We start from the raw sequence: 14182 nt of genomic DNA on the forward strand, positions 1-14182 counted from the left end.
ATGTAAAACTGTCCTCCCTCCCTTCTTCAATGCATATTTCTTACATCTGTGTTTCACTCAAGTGCTGTAATCTCTCATCTGGTTTCTTAAGCTGTTGTAAAGGTATTTTCATACATAGATAGTTGTTCAAACTGATGTTTCTATAGCGGCAAAAGCACTGGGAAATCTTATTCCATCATCTTGCTGATGTCATTCCATAGGGCTGTCTTTGCATTTTGACAGAATTACAATGTGTCTTGGTGTTGATCTCTGAGTTTATTCTACTTGGCGTCTGGTTAGTTTTAAATGTGTAGATGCATGTCTTTCATCACATTTGGGATATTTTTTACCCATAATTTCTTCACATATTCCTTCTGCTCTTTTCTCTTTTCTCCTTCTGAAACCCACATAATGTGTTGCTGATCCACTTGGTGTTGTCCCATAGGTCCCTTCTCTTTCCTTCGTTTTTATTCCTGCTCCTCAGACTTAAAAATTACAATTGTCCTATGTTCAGATTCACTGATTCTTTTTGTCTGCTCAGATCTGCTGTTGAATCTATGAATTATTCATTTCAACTATTATATTTTTGAACTAAGGATATTGTTTATTTTTTATCATCTTTATTCCACTGTTTTTACAAAGTTTTTCTGATTTCCTTTTGTTCTTTGTCTATGTTTTCCTTTAGCTCTTTGACGATATTTAATATAGTGAGTATTTTATTTTATTTTATTTTATTTTATTTTATTTTTTGGGGGTGGAGTCTCACTCTGTTGCCCAGGCTGAAGTGCAGTGGCATGACCTTGGCTCACTGTAATCTCTGCCCCCTGGGTTCAAGCAATTCTCCTGCTTCAGCCTCCCTAATAGCTGGCATTACAGGTGTGCATTACCATGCCCGGCTAATTTTTGTATTTTTAGTAGAGATGAAGTTTCACCATGTTGGCCAGGCTGGTCTTGAACTCCTGGCCTCAAGTGATCCACCTGCCTTGGCCTCCCAAAGTACTAGGATCACATGTGTGAGCCACCATACCTGGCCCAATATAGTGGTTTTAAAGTCTGTCTAGTAAGTACATTGTATGAGCTTCCTCAGGAATGGTTTCTCTCAATTTATTTTGCTCCTTTGATTTGTCCATACTTACTTCTTTTTATTATGCCCTGTAATTTTTTTTCTATTGAAAGTTGTTCATCTGGATATTAAAAGGGGTGATGCTAGAGATTATCTTTTCTCCCTTCGCCAGGTATTGCTCTTTTTGATTGCTGAAAGCTATAGTCAGACATTTGTTTAGGTTAGCAAATCATTTTTACAAAAACTTTATTCTGTGTGTTACCACTGAAGTCTGTTACTTAGAGCTCATGTTCAGTTACTGTTTTTATAGCGATTTCTTTCAATGTCAGCATTTCTTTTTAAATTAAAAGAACTCCCCCCACACACCAAACACCTTTCACAGTATTTGCAGGTTAGTTTATCCTAAGAGTCTCCCTTCAGCACTTAGCTAGGCTTGCATTGAGCCCAGAAATAAGGCTGAGTTGAAAGTTTAATATCTTGTTAATCACAAGTATTAACAGCACTCTATACCAAGCTGAAGAAGGAATCTCAGAGCTTGAAGACTAGCTCCCTGAAACAACTCATACAAAAATAAAAAGACAAGAATAAAAAAGAATGAACAAAAACTTTGGGAAATAAGGGGTTATGGTAAGAGACCAAATTATGACTCATAAAGAGAGATGAAGAAAATTTAGAACTATGCTACTACAAATGCCACTTTTCCTAAATCCTCCCAATTAATGCCTTCTACTTTATTTGCTAAATATTTTATACTTCCATGCATAAGTCTTTGTAAACTATCAGCTTTTTATTCCACTGATATTATTTCTATGTCCTCCACTTTTTAAAAAATAATTCTCTTATTTTAAACTTTTTTCTACTTTTAGTTTTCAGATTTTATCATCTTCTTTTTCTACCTCCTTGCTATGAACTTATAATCCTAACTTTTTAGTTTTCTTTATTTTCTATCATATGCAACCTTTAAATTTCCTTATAAAAACCTATTTAAGGACCTCTTGTAAGTGCTTATGTGTAGTGTTTTAATTTTAATTTAGTCTCAAATATATCCTAGTGTCCATTATCTTTTCTTCAGCTCATAAATAGGATTTTAAATTTTGCAGAAGAATTTTTATCTTGTTTACTATTTAGTTCTGTTTTATTGCATCATAGAAAATGTGATTTGTGGAAATCATTTTTTAGTATTCATTGAAACTTAATGTGTGGCCTAATATGTAGTCAATTTTTGCATGCGTACTCCATTTATTGAGTGAAGTGTTCTATAAGTATCTGTTTAATACGTCTATCACAGAAGGATCTACATCCTTCATAAACTAGTTTTTTCAGCAATATTTGATAGAGATGGAAATAGTGTAGAGGCGTTCAATTTTTGTAGATCCATAAATTCTGCACAGTTCTTCATACATTTTGAAAATTTCTTTTCTTTTTTCTTTCTTTCTTTCTTTTTTTTTTTTTTTTTTTTGAGAGTCTTGCTCTATCTCCCAGGCTGGAGTGCAGTGGCGCAATCCCGGCTCACTGCAACCTCTGCCTCCCAGGTTCAAGCAAGCCTCTTGCCTCAGCCTCCTGAGCAACTGGGACCACAGGCACTTGCCACAAAGCCCAGCTAAATTTTGTACTTTTGGTAGAGATAGGGTTTTGCCATGTGGGCCAGGATGGTCACGAACTCCTGACCTCGGTTGATTCACCCTCCTTTGTCTCCCAAAGTGCTGGGATTACAGGCATGAGTCACAGCACCCAGCCCATGCCTGTACTTCCAGCTACTTGGGAGGGTGAGGCAGGAGGATCACTTGAACCTGGGAGGCGGAGGTTGCAGTGAGCTAAGATTGTGCCACTGCACTCCAGCCTGGTGACAGAGCGAGACTTCGTCTCAAAATAAAGAACTTTGGCTCATCAAAAGAAACGAGATCATGCCCTTTTTAGGGACATGGATGAAACTGGAAGCCACTATCCTCACCAAACTAACACAGGAACAGAAAACCAAACACCACATATTCCCACTTATAAGTGAGAGCTTAACAATGAGAACACATGGACACAGGGAGGGGAACAGCACACACTGGGGCCTGTCAGAGGGCCGTAGGGTGTGGGGGAGAGCATTGGAAAAAGAGCTAATGCATGCCAGGCTTAATACCTGGGTGATGGGTTGATAGGTTCAGCAAATCACCATAACACACATTTACCTATGTAACAAACCTGCACATCCTGCACAGGTACCCTGGAACTTAAAAAAAAATAAAATAAAATTTCTTTTGTAATTTTTGTATTTTTATCAGAATACCTTCATTTTTATTGTGTAAAATACATATAATATAAAATTTATTATTTTAACCATTTTAAATGTATGATTAATTGTATTAACCACAATCACTTTGTTGTGCAACCATCACCACCATCTATCTTCAGAAAGTCTTCACCTTTCTAAACTAAAACTCTACTCATTAAGCACTAGCTCCCTATTAGCCTCTATTGCCAGGCCTTGGGAACCTTTGATCTACTTTCTGTCTACTTATTCTAGGAACCTCATATAAGTGGTACAATAAGATACGATATTTATCTTTTGTATTTGCCTTATTTCCTTATTATCATAATATTTCAAGATTCATTCACTTCGTAGCATGTTTCAGAACATGATTCATTTTTAGAGTGAGATAATATTTCAGTGTATGTATATACCATATTTTGTTTCTGCATTCATTTGCTGATGGACATTGCGTTATTTACAACTTTTGGCTAATGTGAATAATGCTGTTACAAACACTGATGCACAAGTACCTGTTTTCAATTCTTTTGGGTCTACACCTTGAAGTAAATAGATCATATGAGAACTCCATGTTGAACTTTTTGATAAACAACCAAACTGTTTTCCACAGCAGTGACACTGTTTTACATTCCCATGAACAATTTACAAAAGTTCCTATTTATCTACATCCTTGCCAATGCTCCTTATTTTCTGTTTTTATAATGAGAGTCATCCTAATGGCTATGAAGTGATATCTTATTGTGATTTTCATTTGCATTTCTCTAACGGCTAATGATACTAAGTATCTTTTTTAGGGCAAATTAGCAATTTGTGTATCTCCTCTGGAAAAATGTCTATTCAAATCACTTGCCCATTTTTAAATGAAGTTGAGTTTTTTGTTAATTAATAAAACTTCCTTGTGTATTCTAGACATTAAGCCCTTATCAGATCTGTGATTTGCAAATATTTTGTCCCACTCTCTGGGTTGTGCTTTCACTCTCTGATACTGTCTTTTGATGACAAAAGTTTTTAATTTTGATGAAGTCCAACTTATCTATTTTTTTCTTTTGTTGTCTGTGCTTTGGGAGTCATACCCCAAAAATAATTGCTAACTTCAACGTCATGAAGCCTTTTCCCTGTTTTTCCCTCAGAGATTTTATGGTTTTAGGTCTTATATGTAGGTATTTGGTCCATTTTAATTTCCGTATATAATGTAAGGTAAAGATTCAACTTCATTCTTTTGACGTGAATATCTGGTTTGTGGAAAAGACTGTCTTTTTGTGGAAGCACCGTTTTTGGAAAAGACTGCCTTTTTCCCAGGAAATAGTATTGGCAACTTTGCTGAAAGTTATTTCACCATATAGCAAGGATTTAATTCCAGTCTCTCAATTCTCTACCATTGGTCTGCATGTCTGCTTTATGCCAGTATATCACTCTTTTGATTGCCGTAGCTTTATAGTAAGTTTTGAAATCAGGAAGTGTGAGACTTCCAAATTTATTATCCTTTTTCATAATTGTTTTGGATATGTGTGGTCCCTTGTATTCCTATGATTTTTAAGATAGGGTTTTCTATTTTGCAACAATAACCTCATAAGTGTTATGGGAATTTGATAAGAACTGCAGATTGCATTGAAGGTGTAGATCACTTTAGGTATTACTTTCATCTCAAAAATATTGTCTTCTGGGCGGGCATGGTGGCTCATACCTGTAATCCCAGCACTTTGGGAGGCCGAGGCAGGTGAATCACTTGAGGTCAGGAGTTTGAGACCAGTCTGGACAACATAGTGAAACCCCGTTTCTACTAAACATACAAAAATTAGCTGAGCGTGGTGGCATGTGCCCATAATCCCAGCTACCAGGGAGACTAAGTCAGGAGAATCGCTTGAACCTGGGAGGCGGAGGTTGCAGTGAGCCGAGATTGCACCACTGCACAGCCTGGGCGACAGAGCAAGACTCAATCTCAAAAAAAAAAAAAAAAAAAAAAAAAAAAAAAAAAGTTGTCTTCTAATCCATGAACATGAGATATCTTTCCATTTATTTATATCTTCTTAATTGTTTTCAGCATTATATGGTAGTTTTCAGTATACAAGTCTTTTGCCTTTTGCCTTCTTGGTTAAATTTATTCCGAAATATTTTGTTCTTTTGATGCCATTATAAATGGAACTTTTTTCTTAATTCTTTTTAGATAGCTCACTACCAGTGCATAGATATGTAACCAATTTTTGTGTGTTCATTTTGTATCCTGCAACTTTGCTAAATTTGTTTATTAGATCTAACAGCTGTTTCGTGGAATCATTAGGGTTTTCTTCATATAAGATAATGTCACCTCTTGGCAGAAAATTTTATTTCTTCCTTTCCAGTTTGGATGTTATCTATCTATCATCTACCTATCTTCTATTCTAACTGGTCCAGATAGATTTTGAATACTATTTTGACTAGAAGTTATCTAAACAGGTGTCCTTGTATTGCTCCTGATCTTAAGGAAAACATTTTCAATCTTTCACCGTTGAATATTATGTTAGCCGTGGATTTTTTGTATTTGGCTTTTCATCATGATGTGGAAAGGCTCTATGCCTAGCTTGTTTACTGTTTTTACATGAAAGTCTATTGAATTTGGTCAAATGCTTTCTCTGCATCAACTAAGAGGATCCAGTGGGGTTTTTGTTGTTAATTCTGCTAACATGGTATATCACACTAATTGACTTTTGTCTATTGAATTATCCTTGCATTTGAGAAGTAAAGCTCATAAATTCACATTGTATAATTTTTATATGCTGCTAAATTTTATTTGCTAATATTTTGTTGAGGATTTTGCATCATTATTCATAAGGGATATTGGTCTGTCATTTGCTTTCTTATAGCATTTCTGACTTTAGTATCAGGATAATGCTGTCCTCATAGAATGAGTTAGGAAGTATTCCCTCCTCTTCAGTTTTCTGAAAGAACTTGAGGATTAATTTTAATTCTTCTTCAAATATTTGGTAATATTCACCCATAATGTCATCTGGTCCTGGATTTTTCTTTGTTGGAAAATTTTAATTAGGATTCAGTATTCATCTTAATTAGGGGTCTATTTAGAGATTTCTTCATAAGTCAGTTCTGGTAGATTGTATATTTCTATCAATTTGTTCATTTCCTGTAGGTTATCCAGTTTTTCGTGTACAGTTGTTCACAGTGTTGTCTTACAATGCTTTTTATTCTTTTAAAATTGGTTGTAATGTTCCCACTTTCTGTTTTGATTTTTAGCAATTTGAGTATTATTTTTCCATAGTCAATCTAGCTAAAGTTTTGTCATTTTTGTTCATCTAAGGTGCATCTTTTGTTAGCAGCATAGAGTTGATCATTAAAAAAAAAATCCATTCTGTAAATTTCTGCCTTTTGAATGAAGAGTTTTGTCAATTTAGATTTAAAATAATTACTGATAAGGAAAGACATTTCTGCCATTTTGATACCTATTTTTTGTATGTTATACTTTTTGCCCTTCATTTCCTCTAATTCCATCTTTTTTGTGTTTAGTTGACTTTTTGTAGGGACATGTTTTGATTCCTTTCTCTTTTCTTCATGCATGCATCATAGATATTTTCTTTGTGATTACCAAGCAAATAATATATAACGTCTTAAAGTTATAATAATTTAATTTGAATTGATACCAACTCAACTTCAATCCATCCAAAAAGTATACTCTTATGCAGCACCCTCTAACTTATCCTTGTTATTAACATCACAAATCATGTCTTTATACACTGTGTGTCCATAACATAAATTTGTAATCATTTTTATGTATTTGTCTTTTGAGTATTATAGATACAAATAGAGTTACAAGCCAAAATTATAATAATGATGGCTTTTATATTTGCCAATGGACTTATCTTTGTCAGAGATCTTTATTTCCTCATGTGGTTGAAGTTACTGTATAGCATTCTTTCATTTTAACCTGAAGAATTCCCTTTAGAAGGTTTTTTGTCTGTTTGTTTTTTTGACAGTGTCTTGTTCTGTCACCAGGCTGGAATGCAGTGGCGTGATCTCGGCTCACTGAAACCTCCTCCTCCTAGGTTCAAGTGATTCCTCTGCCTCAGTCTCCCGAGTAGCTGGGACTATAGGCATGTGTCACCACGCCAAGCTAATTTTTTATATTTTAGTAGAGATGGTGTTTCACCATTTTGGCCAGGATGGTCTTGATCTCCTGACCTCGTGATCCACCTGCCTCGGCCTCCTAGAGTGCTTGGATTACAGGGGTGAACCATCGTGCCCAGTCTAGAAGTATTAATAGGGCAGGTCTACTATTAATGCCATGATTGCCAGGAGATTTTCATATTGGCTTTTGCTGGAGCACTCTTTTGACAGTTCCACAAAACTTTCTTACCATTTTGAAGATAGACTTTTCTTAATTAGGTATTCTCTTGGATGCTATAAATCTGTGATTATTTTCTGGAGCTCTGACAAAGTTGGTTCTGATAGATTATTCTAATTTTTTTCAATGTTTCTGTCAGGGAATGAAAGTTTGGATGTTTTCAGTTTGCCATTTTGCTCATGTTTGCCTGTTGCCTTTAAGGAGTGATTTGAAAGCTACCAGAGAACACTTTGGTTATATCTTATTAGAAAATAGTCGCTTAACCACATTACCACTAGTTTCGCACATATTCTAGCTTCTTCCCCATTCTGATGATCTTTTTCACCATTTGATATTGCCAATTTAATAATAAGCACATCACAAGGCAGCCATATTGTCTATATGGTACTAGTTCCATTTGTCTTTCCATCTTGCTATACAAACGATGGTATAAGAAATGACAACTATGTCCTCAAGGTGCTGTTCATATAGCATCTAGTTTATGTTATGAAAATTCACAGTAGTGGAAAGCCTATATGTATTTTGTTTCATGAGTAGGTAAAGGGAAATATATGAAACATTACAAAATTAATGTTGTCTAGTGGAGTAAAAACACGTAATTTAAATATACACTTAATTGACATGTAGATAGATTGAGTAGAATGAACTTATTAAGTTGAGAAAGACTACTCCTTCTTTGAATTTCCTGTTTTTTTTAACAGAACTATACAGTTGAAATATTTTAATTCTTAGATTGTGTTCTACTGTATCCAAACATAAATCTGTACTTACCGACCACTTTGTTTAAATCCAATCGAATTATTAGGTCGCTAATTGATGGGTACACTGCTGGAAGATTTTCTGCTATATTTGGAAGTTCTGAGGCTGCTTCATTTGTAACTGTAAGAATAACAGATTGACAAAGTCATTGATTTAAAAAACTAACATTTTGTGAAACACCTAGGAATGCATGTAACCAAGAAGGTGAAAGATCTCTACAAGGAGAACTGCAAAAACACTGCTGAAAGAAATCAGAAATGGCACAAATAAATGAAAAAACAGTCCCTGCTCATGGATTGAGAGAATCAATGTCATTAAATGGCCATACTGTCCAAAGCAATTTACTGGTTCAATGGAGTCCTATCAAACTACCAATGTCATTTTTAACAGAATTAGGAGAAGCTATTCTAAAATTCATGTGAAGCAAAAAAAGAAGCCTAGTAGCCAAAGCCATCCTAAGCAAAAAGAACAAAGCTGAAGGCATCATACTACCTGACTTGAAACTATTTTACAGGGCTATGGTAACCAAAAGAGCATCGTACTGGTACGAAAACAGGCACATAGACCAACAGAACAGAGTAGAGAACCCAGAAATAAAGCCACATACCTACAATCATCTGATCTTCGAGAAACCCAGAAAAAATAAGCAGTAGGGACTCCCTACTCAATAAATGATGCTGGGATAGCTGGCAAGCCATATGCAGAAGAACGAAATTGGACCCCTGCTTTTTACCATATACAAAATTTGATCAAGAAGGATTAAAGATTTAAATGTAAGACTTCAAACTATAACAATCCTAGAAGAAAACCTAGTAAATACCCTTCTCAATATCAGCCTTGGCAAAGAATGTATGGCTATGTCTTCAAAAGCAATTGCAACAAAAACAGAAATTGACAAATGGGATCTAGTTAAACTAAAAATCTTTTGCACAGCAAAAGGAACTACCAACAGAGCAGACAACCTACAGAATAAAAGAAAAATATTCATGAACTATGCATCTAACAAAGGTCTAGAATCTATAAGGAACTGAAACCAACAAGCAAAAAACAAATAACTCCATTATAAAGTGAGGCAGAGGACATAAACAGAAACGTCTCAAAAGAAGATATACGAGTGGCCAAGAAACATATGAAAAAATGCTCCACACCACAAATCATCAGAGAAATGTCATTTAAAACCACAATGAGATACCATCTCACACCAGTCAGAATGGCTATTTTTATTATTTTGAGACGGAGTCTCACTCTGTCACCCAGGCTGGAGTGCAGTGGCACGATCTTGGCTCACTGCAACCTCCACCTCCAGGTTCAAGTGATTCTCCTGTCTCAGCCTCTGGAGTAGCTGGGATTACAGGCACACGCCACCATACCTGTCTAATTTGTGTGTGTGTGTGTGTATGTGTGTGTGTGTGTGTGTGTGTGTGTGTGTTCTTTTTTGTAGAGACAGGATTTCACCATGTTGGCCTGGCTGGTTTTGAACTCCTGACCTCAAGTGATCCACCCACCTTGGCCTCCCAAAGTGCTGGGATTACAGGTATGAGCCACCACACCTGGCTCAGAATGGCTATTACTAAAAAATAAAAAATAAAAACAGATGGCAAGTCTGTGGAGAAAAGGGGACACGTACACACTGTTGGTGGGAATATAAACTAGTCTAAACACTTGGAGAGCAGTTTGGAAATTTCTCAAAGAAAGAGTTGAAATACCATTTGACTCAGCAATCCATTCCTGGCTATATACCCAAAGGAAAATAAATTGTTCTACCAAATGGACACATGCATCCATACGTTCACCACAGTGCCATTCATAATAGCAAAGACACAGAATCAACAGTAGGTGCTCATCAATGGTGAACTGGATATAGAAAATGTGGTACATATATACCATGGAATAATATATAACCATTAAAAAGAACAAAATCATGTCTCCGGCTGCAACATGGATGCAGCTGGAGACCATTATCCTGAGGGAGCTAATGTAGAAACAGAAAACCAAATACTGCATCTCTTCCCTTATATGTGGGAGATAAACATTGGGTACACATGGACATAAAGATGGGAACCATAGACACTGTGGAATACTAAAAGGGGGAGGAAGCAGGAGTAAAATGATCTCTTGGGTATTATGCTATCTGGGTGACGCATTCAGTCATACCCCAGACTTCAGCATCACACAATATAGTTTTGTAACAAATCTGCATGTGTACCAGCTGCTTCTAAGATAGAAGCTGAAAAAGTAAAAAAAGTACATACAGTAAAAAACAACAAAAACCCTAACATTTTGTTCGAGGCAGAAGTATAGTACATAGTACTAATTAGAGATATTTTACCTCCCAGTCATCTAATCATCTAACCTTATTTACTTTGCAATTTAACATGCTAATTATTCAATTGGATACAAATATGTTAAATAATTTCAAATTCATACAAAATAGCTACTATATGCCACCTTTTATACTAAGTACTTTTGAAGTATTATCTCATTTAATCATTATAATAATTGAAGAAAATAAGTATTTTATCTCCATTTAACAGATGATGGAAATAGAACTTATTGATATTATGCATATTGTGGAAGGCCACATAGTTATTAAATATAAAAGCCTGGAATGAATTGATTCTTTTAGTTTCCGAAATCTGTTCTCCAACTAATAAACTCAAATATCTACTGAGACTGAGTATGTAATATGAGTGTAATGAGCCTGGTGATGACAGGGATGGCATAAAGAGCAAGATGAAATGGAGAGTACCTGTTTTATTAAAAAAAAAAAAAACACCATTATTCTTACCACTACAAATGCATGACAGATATTCTCAGGTGTTCTAAATTCCCCAAAGAAGCTAGAAATCTAGATATTTACAATAATTTTCAAAATTTCAAAATATTTGCAGATAGTTTAAGACTTCTATATTCATGTTTGAAGGACAAATCTTCAGCTAGTACTACAAGAAAATTATCTGTCTTTAGAAAAGGATTAATTCTAATACATGGGTGCAATTTAAGGGCCAATCACTGGTATATTTCCTTGGAAAATATGATCATTTACCCACCAATGTATCTCTCTCTGATCTAGGATGATGGAAAAGCAATTTTGGATTACATAGTATATATGTTTATTCCTCACCAGATCACTTTGGAGATCTAGAGCATTATGGTTTTTTTCTAAAAACAGATGGTTACTATAAGTATTTAAACTATGTTCTTAGTAATCTCCAAAGTACTCAAAGTCAGAAAGTCATATCGTAATCTTACAAAATCTCTGGTTATTTTCTATTTTTAAATCCTTAAGAAGATGACAGAATAAAGCTCCCCTTTGCCCTCATTTTTCCTATAAAACCCCCAGAAACAAAATAAAAAAAGTAAGAATATTTCCATAGCCCCCTGATACTAAAAGTACTGTCATGAAATCTGGCACAAGGCTTTGGAGAATACTAAGAGATAATAGTCATGCTGTCTTGAACCTATAACAGTACACAGGTTTTCCTCCAAAGTGTCATCACTGAAAGGCATGCCTAATATGCCTTTATAGTGGTAATCATATTTAGGGTGCTAAGAAAGGAGAGTTGAAGAAGAAACTACACTGATGGACCATTTCTATTGCTTGAAACAGAGATTCCTAATAGAAGTTAGGGATGCTGACAGTAAAAACAGCTAAAAATAGAGGGAGGAAGATAGTGCCAAACTGCAACAGACAAAAGACACATATGTGAGTTGCAATAGCTTCTTTAACAACAACAAAAAAAGATTTAATAATATGACACCAAGCCTGGACAGAATCTATCAATTTTCCCACAAAATCTCGTCCTCCGTCAATCTACCCCACATATACATTCCACTAATCACTTTACTATTTAGAAGGTCCCATTCAAAAATTAGGCCGGGCGCGGTGGCTCAAGCCTGTAATCCCAGCACTTTGGGAGGCCGAGGCAGGTGGATCACGAGGTCAGGAGATCGAGACCATCCTGGCTAACACGGTGAAACCCCGTCTCTACTAAAAAATACAAAAAAAACTAGCCGGGCGCGGTGGTGGGCGCCTGTAGTCCCAGCTACTCGGGAGGCTGAGGCAGGAGAATGGCGTAAACCTGGGAGGCGGAGCTTGCAGTGAGCTGAGATCCGGCCACTGCACTCCAGCCTGGGCGGCAGAGCGAGACTCCGTCTCAAAAAAAAAAAAAAAAAAAATTAATAATAATCCAACCAGCATGAGAAGCAAGCACAGAAACTGCAACAATCACAAAGAAATCTAAAAGATAAATAACCAGGAAAATCACGGAGTGATGTAAGTAAGATGGCAGAATAGAAGATCTCCCAGCATCACTTCCCCTAGAAAAAAAAATACAACTAGAAATTATTCAAAGACAAGAATACTACCCTGAATTCACCAAAATTCAAGGGAGAAGTGGAGAAACTTCTAGGAGACACAGAATCAAGAAAACCTGATACTGGTAAGATGAATAATCACTTTAAAGCAGACCTAACACCACTCACAGAATTTCCCTAGACACATGGTTCCCAGGGTGGGAGGAGGAAATTGGAGGTGAATGTTCAATCTCCCAGCTGGTTATAGAATCTTCACAGGAAGCTCACTCCAGTCTTGTCTCATGGAACATTTAAATTGCTGGGAGGACTGAACCACCTGGGATGAACTGTGGTCAAAAAGGGAAGGTTCTAATTACATTGACTGGCATGTGAATTTTTGTAGGTGTTCTGTGCTCCAATTAGTGAAGATATCACATTGAGTAAAGTGGATGGCCCACAGTCCTGAAGAAGACACAATACACAGGAAGGACCAAATGCCTGGCTGGATTTCCCACAAAGTCCACATATTCATGTGAAGCCTTCTCCTGACCTGGAAACATCTACATGTTTGGCATTTAAGTTCTGGTGCTCACTTAAAAATACAAACTATTTCTATTAATAGTTTTTGTAACTGAAGAACAATGGCAGGGCAGCAACATAGTTCTGGAGCAGTGTTGAAGTTACAGGGCTCACTATAAGTCTTCCACAGACTGGAAAACAACAGGGCAGTGATTTATTTCCAGTGCACTATTTAATTTCCAGTTCTCACTATAAGTCTTGCCCAGACTGGGAAGCAAGAGCAGACCAGTGATTAAGTTCTAATATTAAGCAGTAAAGGCCTAACACTGTCAAAAACACCTGCAAAAGCTCAATGTGCAGACATCAACATAAAAATGCAAGACTTGTAAAAACTCAGGAAAATATGACACCACCAAAAAAGAGCAAAAAACTTTCAGTAATGGATTCAGAAAAACTGAAGATCTATAAAATGATTGACAAATAATTCAGAATAATCTTATTTTAAAAGTTAAAGGAATAACAAAAAAATACAGATAGAAAACTAAATGAAACTTGGAAAACAATTCAGGAACAAAGTTAGAAATTTAACCAAGAAATAGAAACAATTTCTTTTTTTTTTTTCAGGTTTTATTTTTTTATTTTTTTATTTTTTTTAATTTATTTATTATTATTATACTTTAAGTTGTAGGGTACATGTGCATAACGTGCAGGTTTGTTACATATGTATACTTGTGCCATGTTGGTCTGCTGCACCCATCAACTCGTCATTTACATCAGGTATAACTCCCAGTGCAATCCCTCCCCCCTCCCCCCTCCCCATGATAGGCCCCGGTGTGTGATGTTCCCCTTCCTGAGTCCAAGTGATCTCATTGTTCAGTTCCCACCTATGAGTGAGAACATGCGGTGTTTGCTTTTCTGTTCTTGTGATAGTTTGCTAAGAATGATGGTTTCCAGCTGCATCCATGTCCCTACAAAGGAC

The 14182-nt window shown here is 36.0% G+C and overlaps 1 protein-coding gene across 1 annotated transcript in view; it reads right to left on the reverse strand.

Annotated features, from left to right (window-relative positions):
• The window catches only part of CCDC7 (coiled-coil domain containing 7), a 447862-nt gene that overhangs the window by 86541 nt on the left and 347139 nt on the right, over positions 1-14182 (reverse strand). The window contains exon 30 of the mRNA XM_025396487.1: positions 8401-8508. Coding sequence (XP_025252272.1) covers positions 8401-8508 — 108 coding nt within the window. The remainder of the gene's footprint in view (positions 1-8400; positions 8509-14182) is intronic.

The sequence above is a fragment of the Theropithecus gelada genome, chromosome 9 (genome assembly GCF_003255815.1).
Source record: "Theropithecus gelada isolate Dixy chromosome 9, Tgel_1.0, whole genome shotgun sequence".
In the NCBI taxonomy this organism is placed as follows: Eukaryota; Metazoa; Chordata; class Mammalia; order Primates; family Cercopithecidae; genus Theropithecus; species Theropithecus gelada.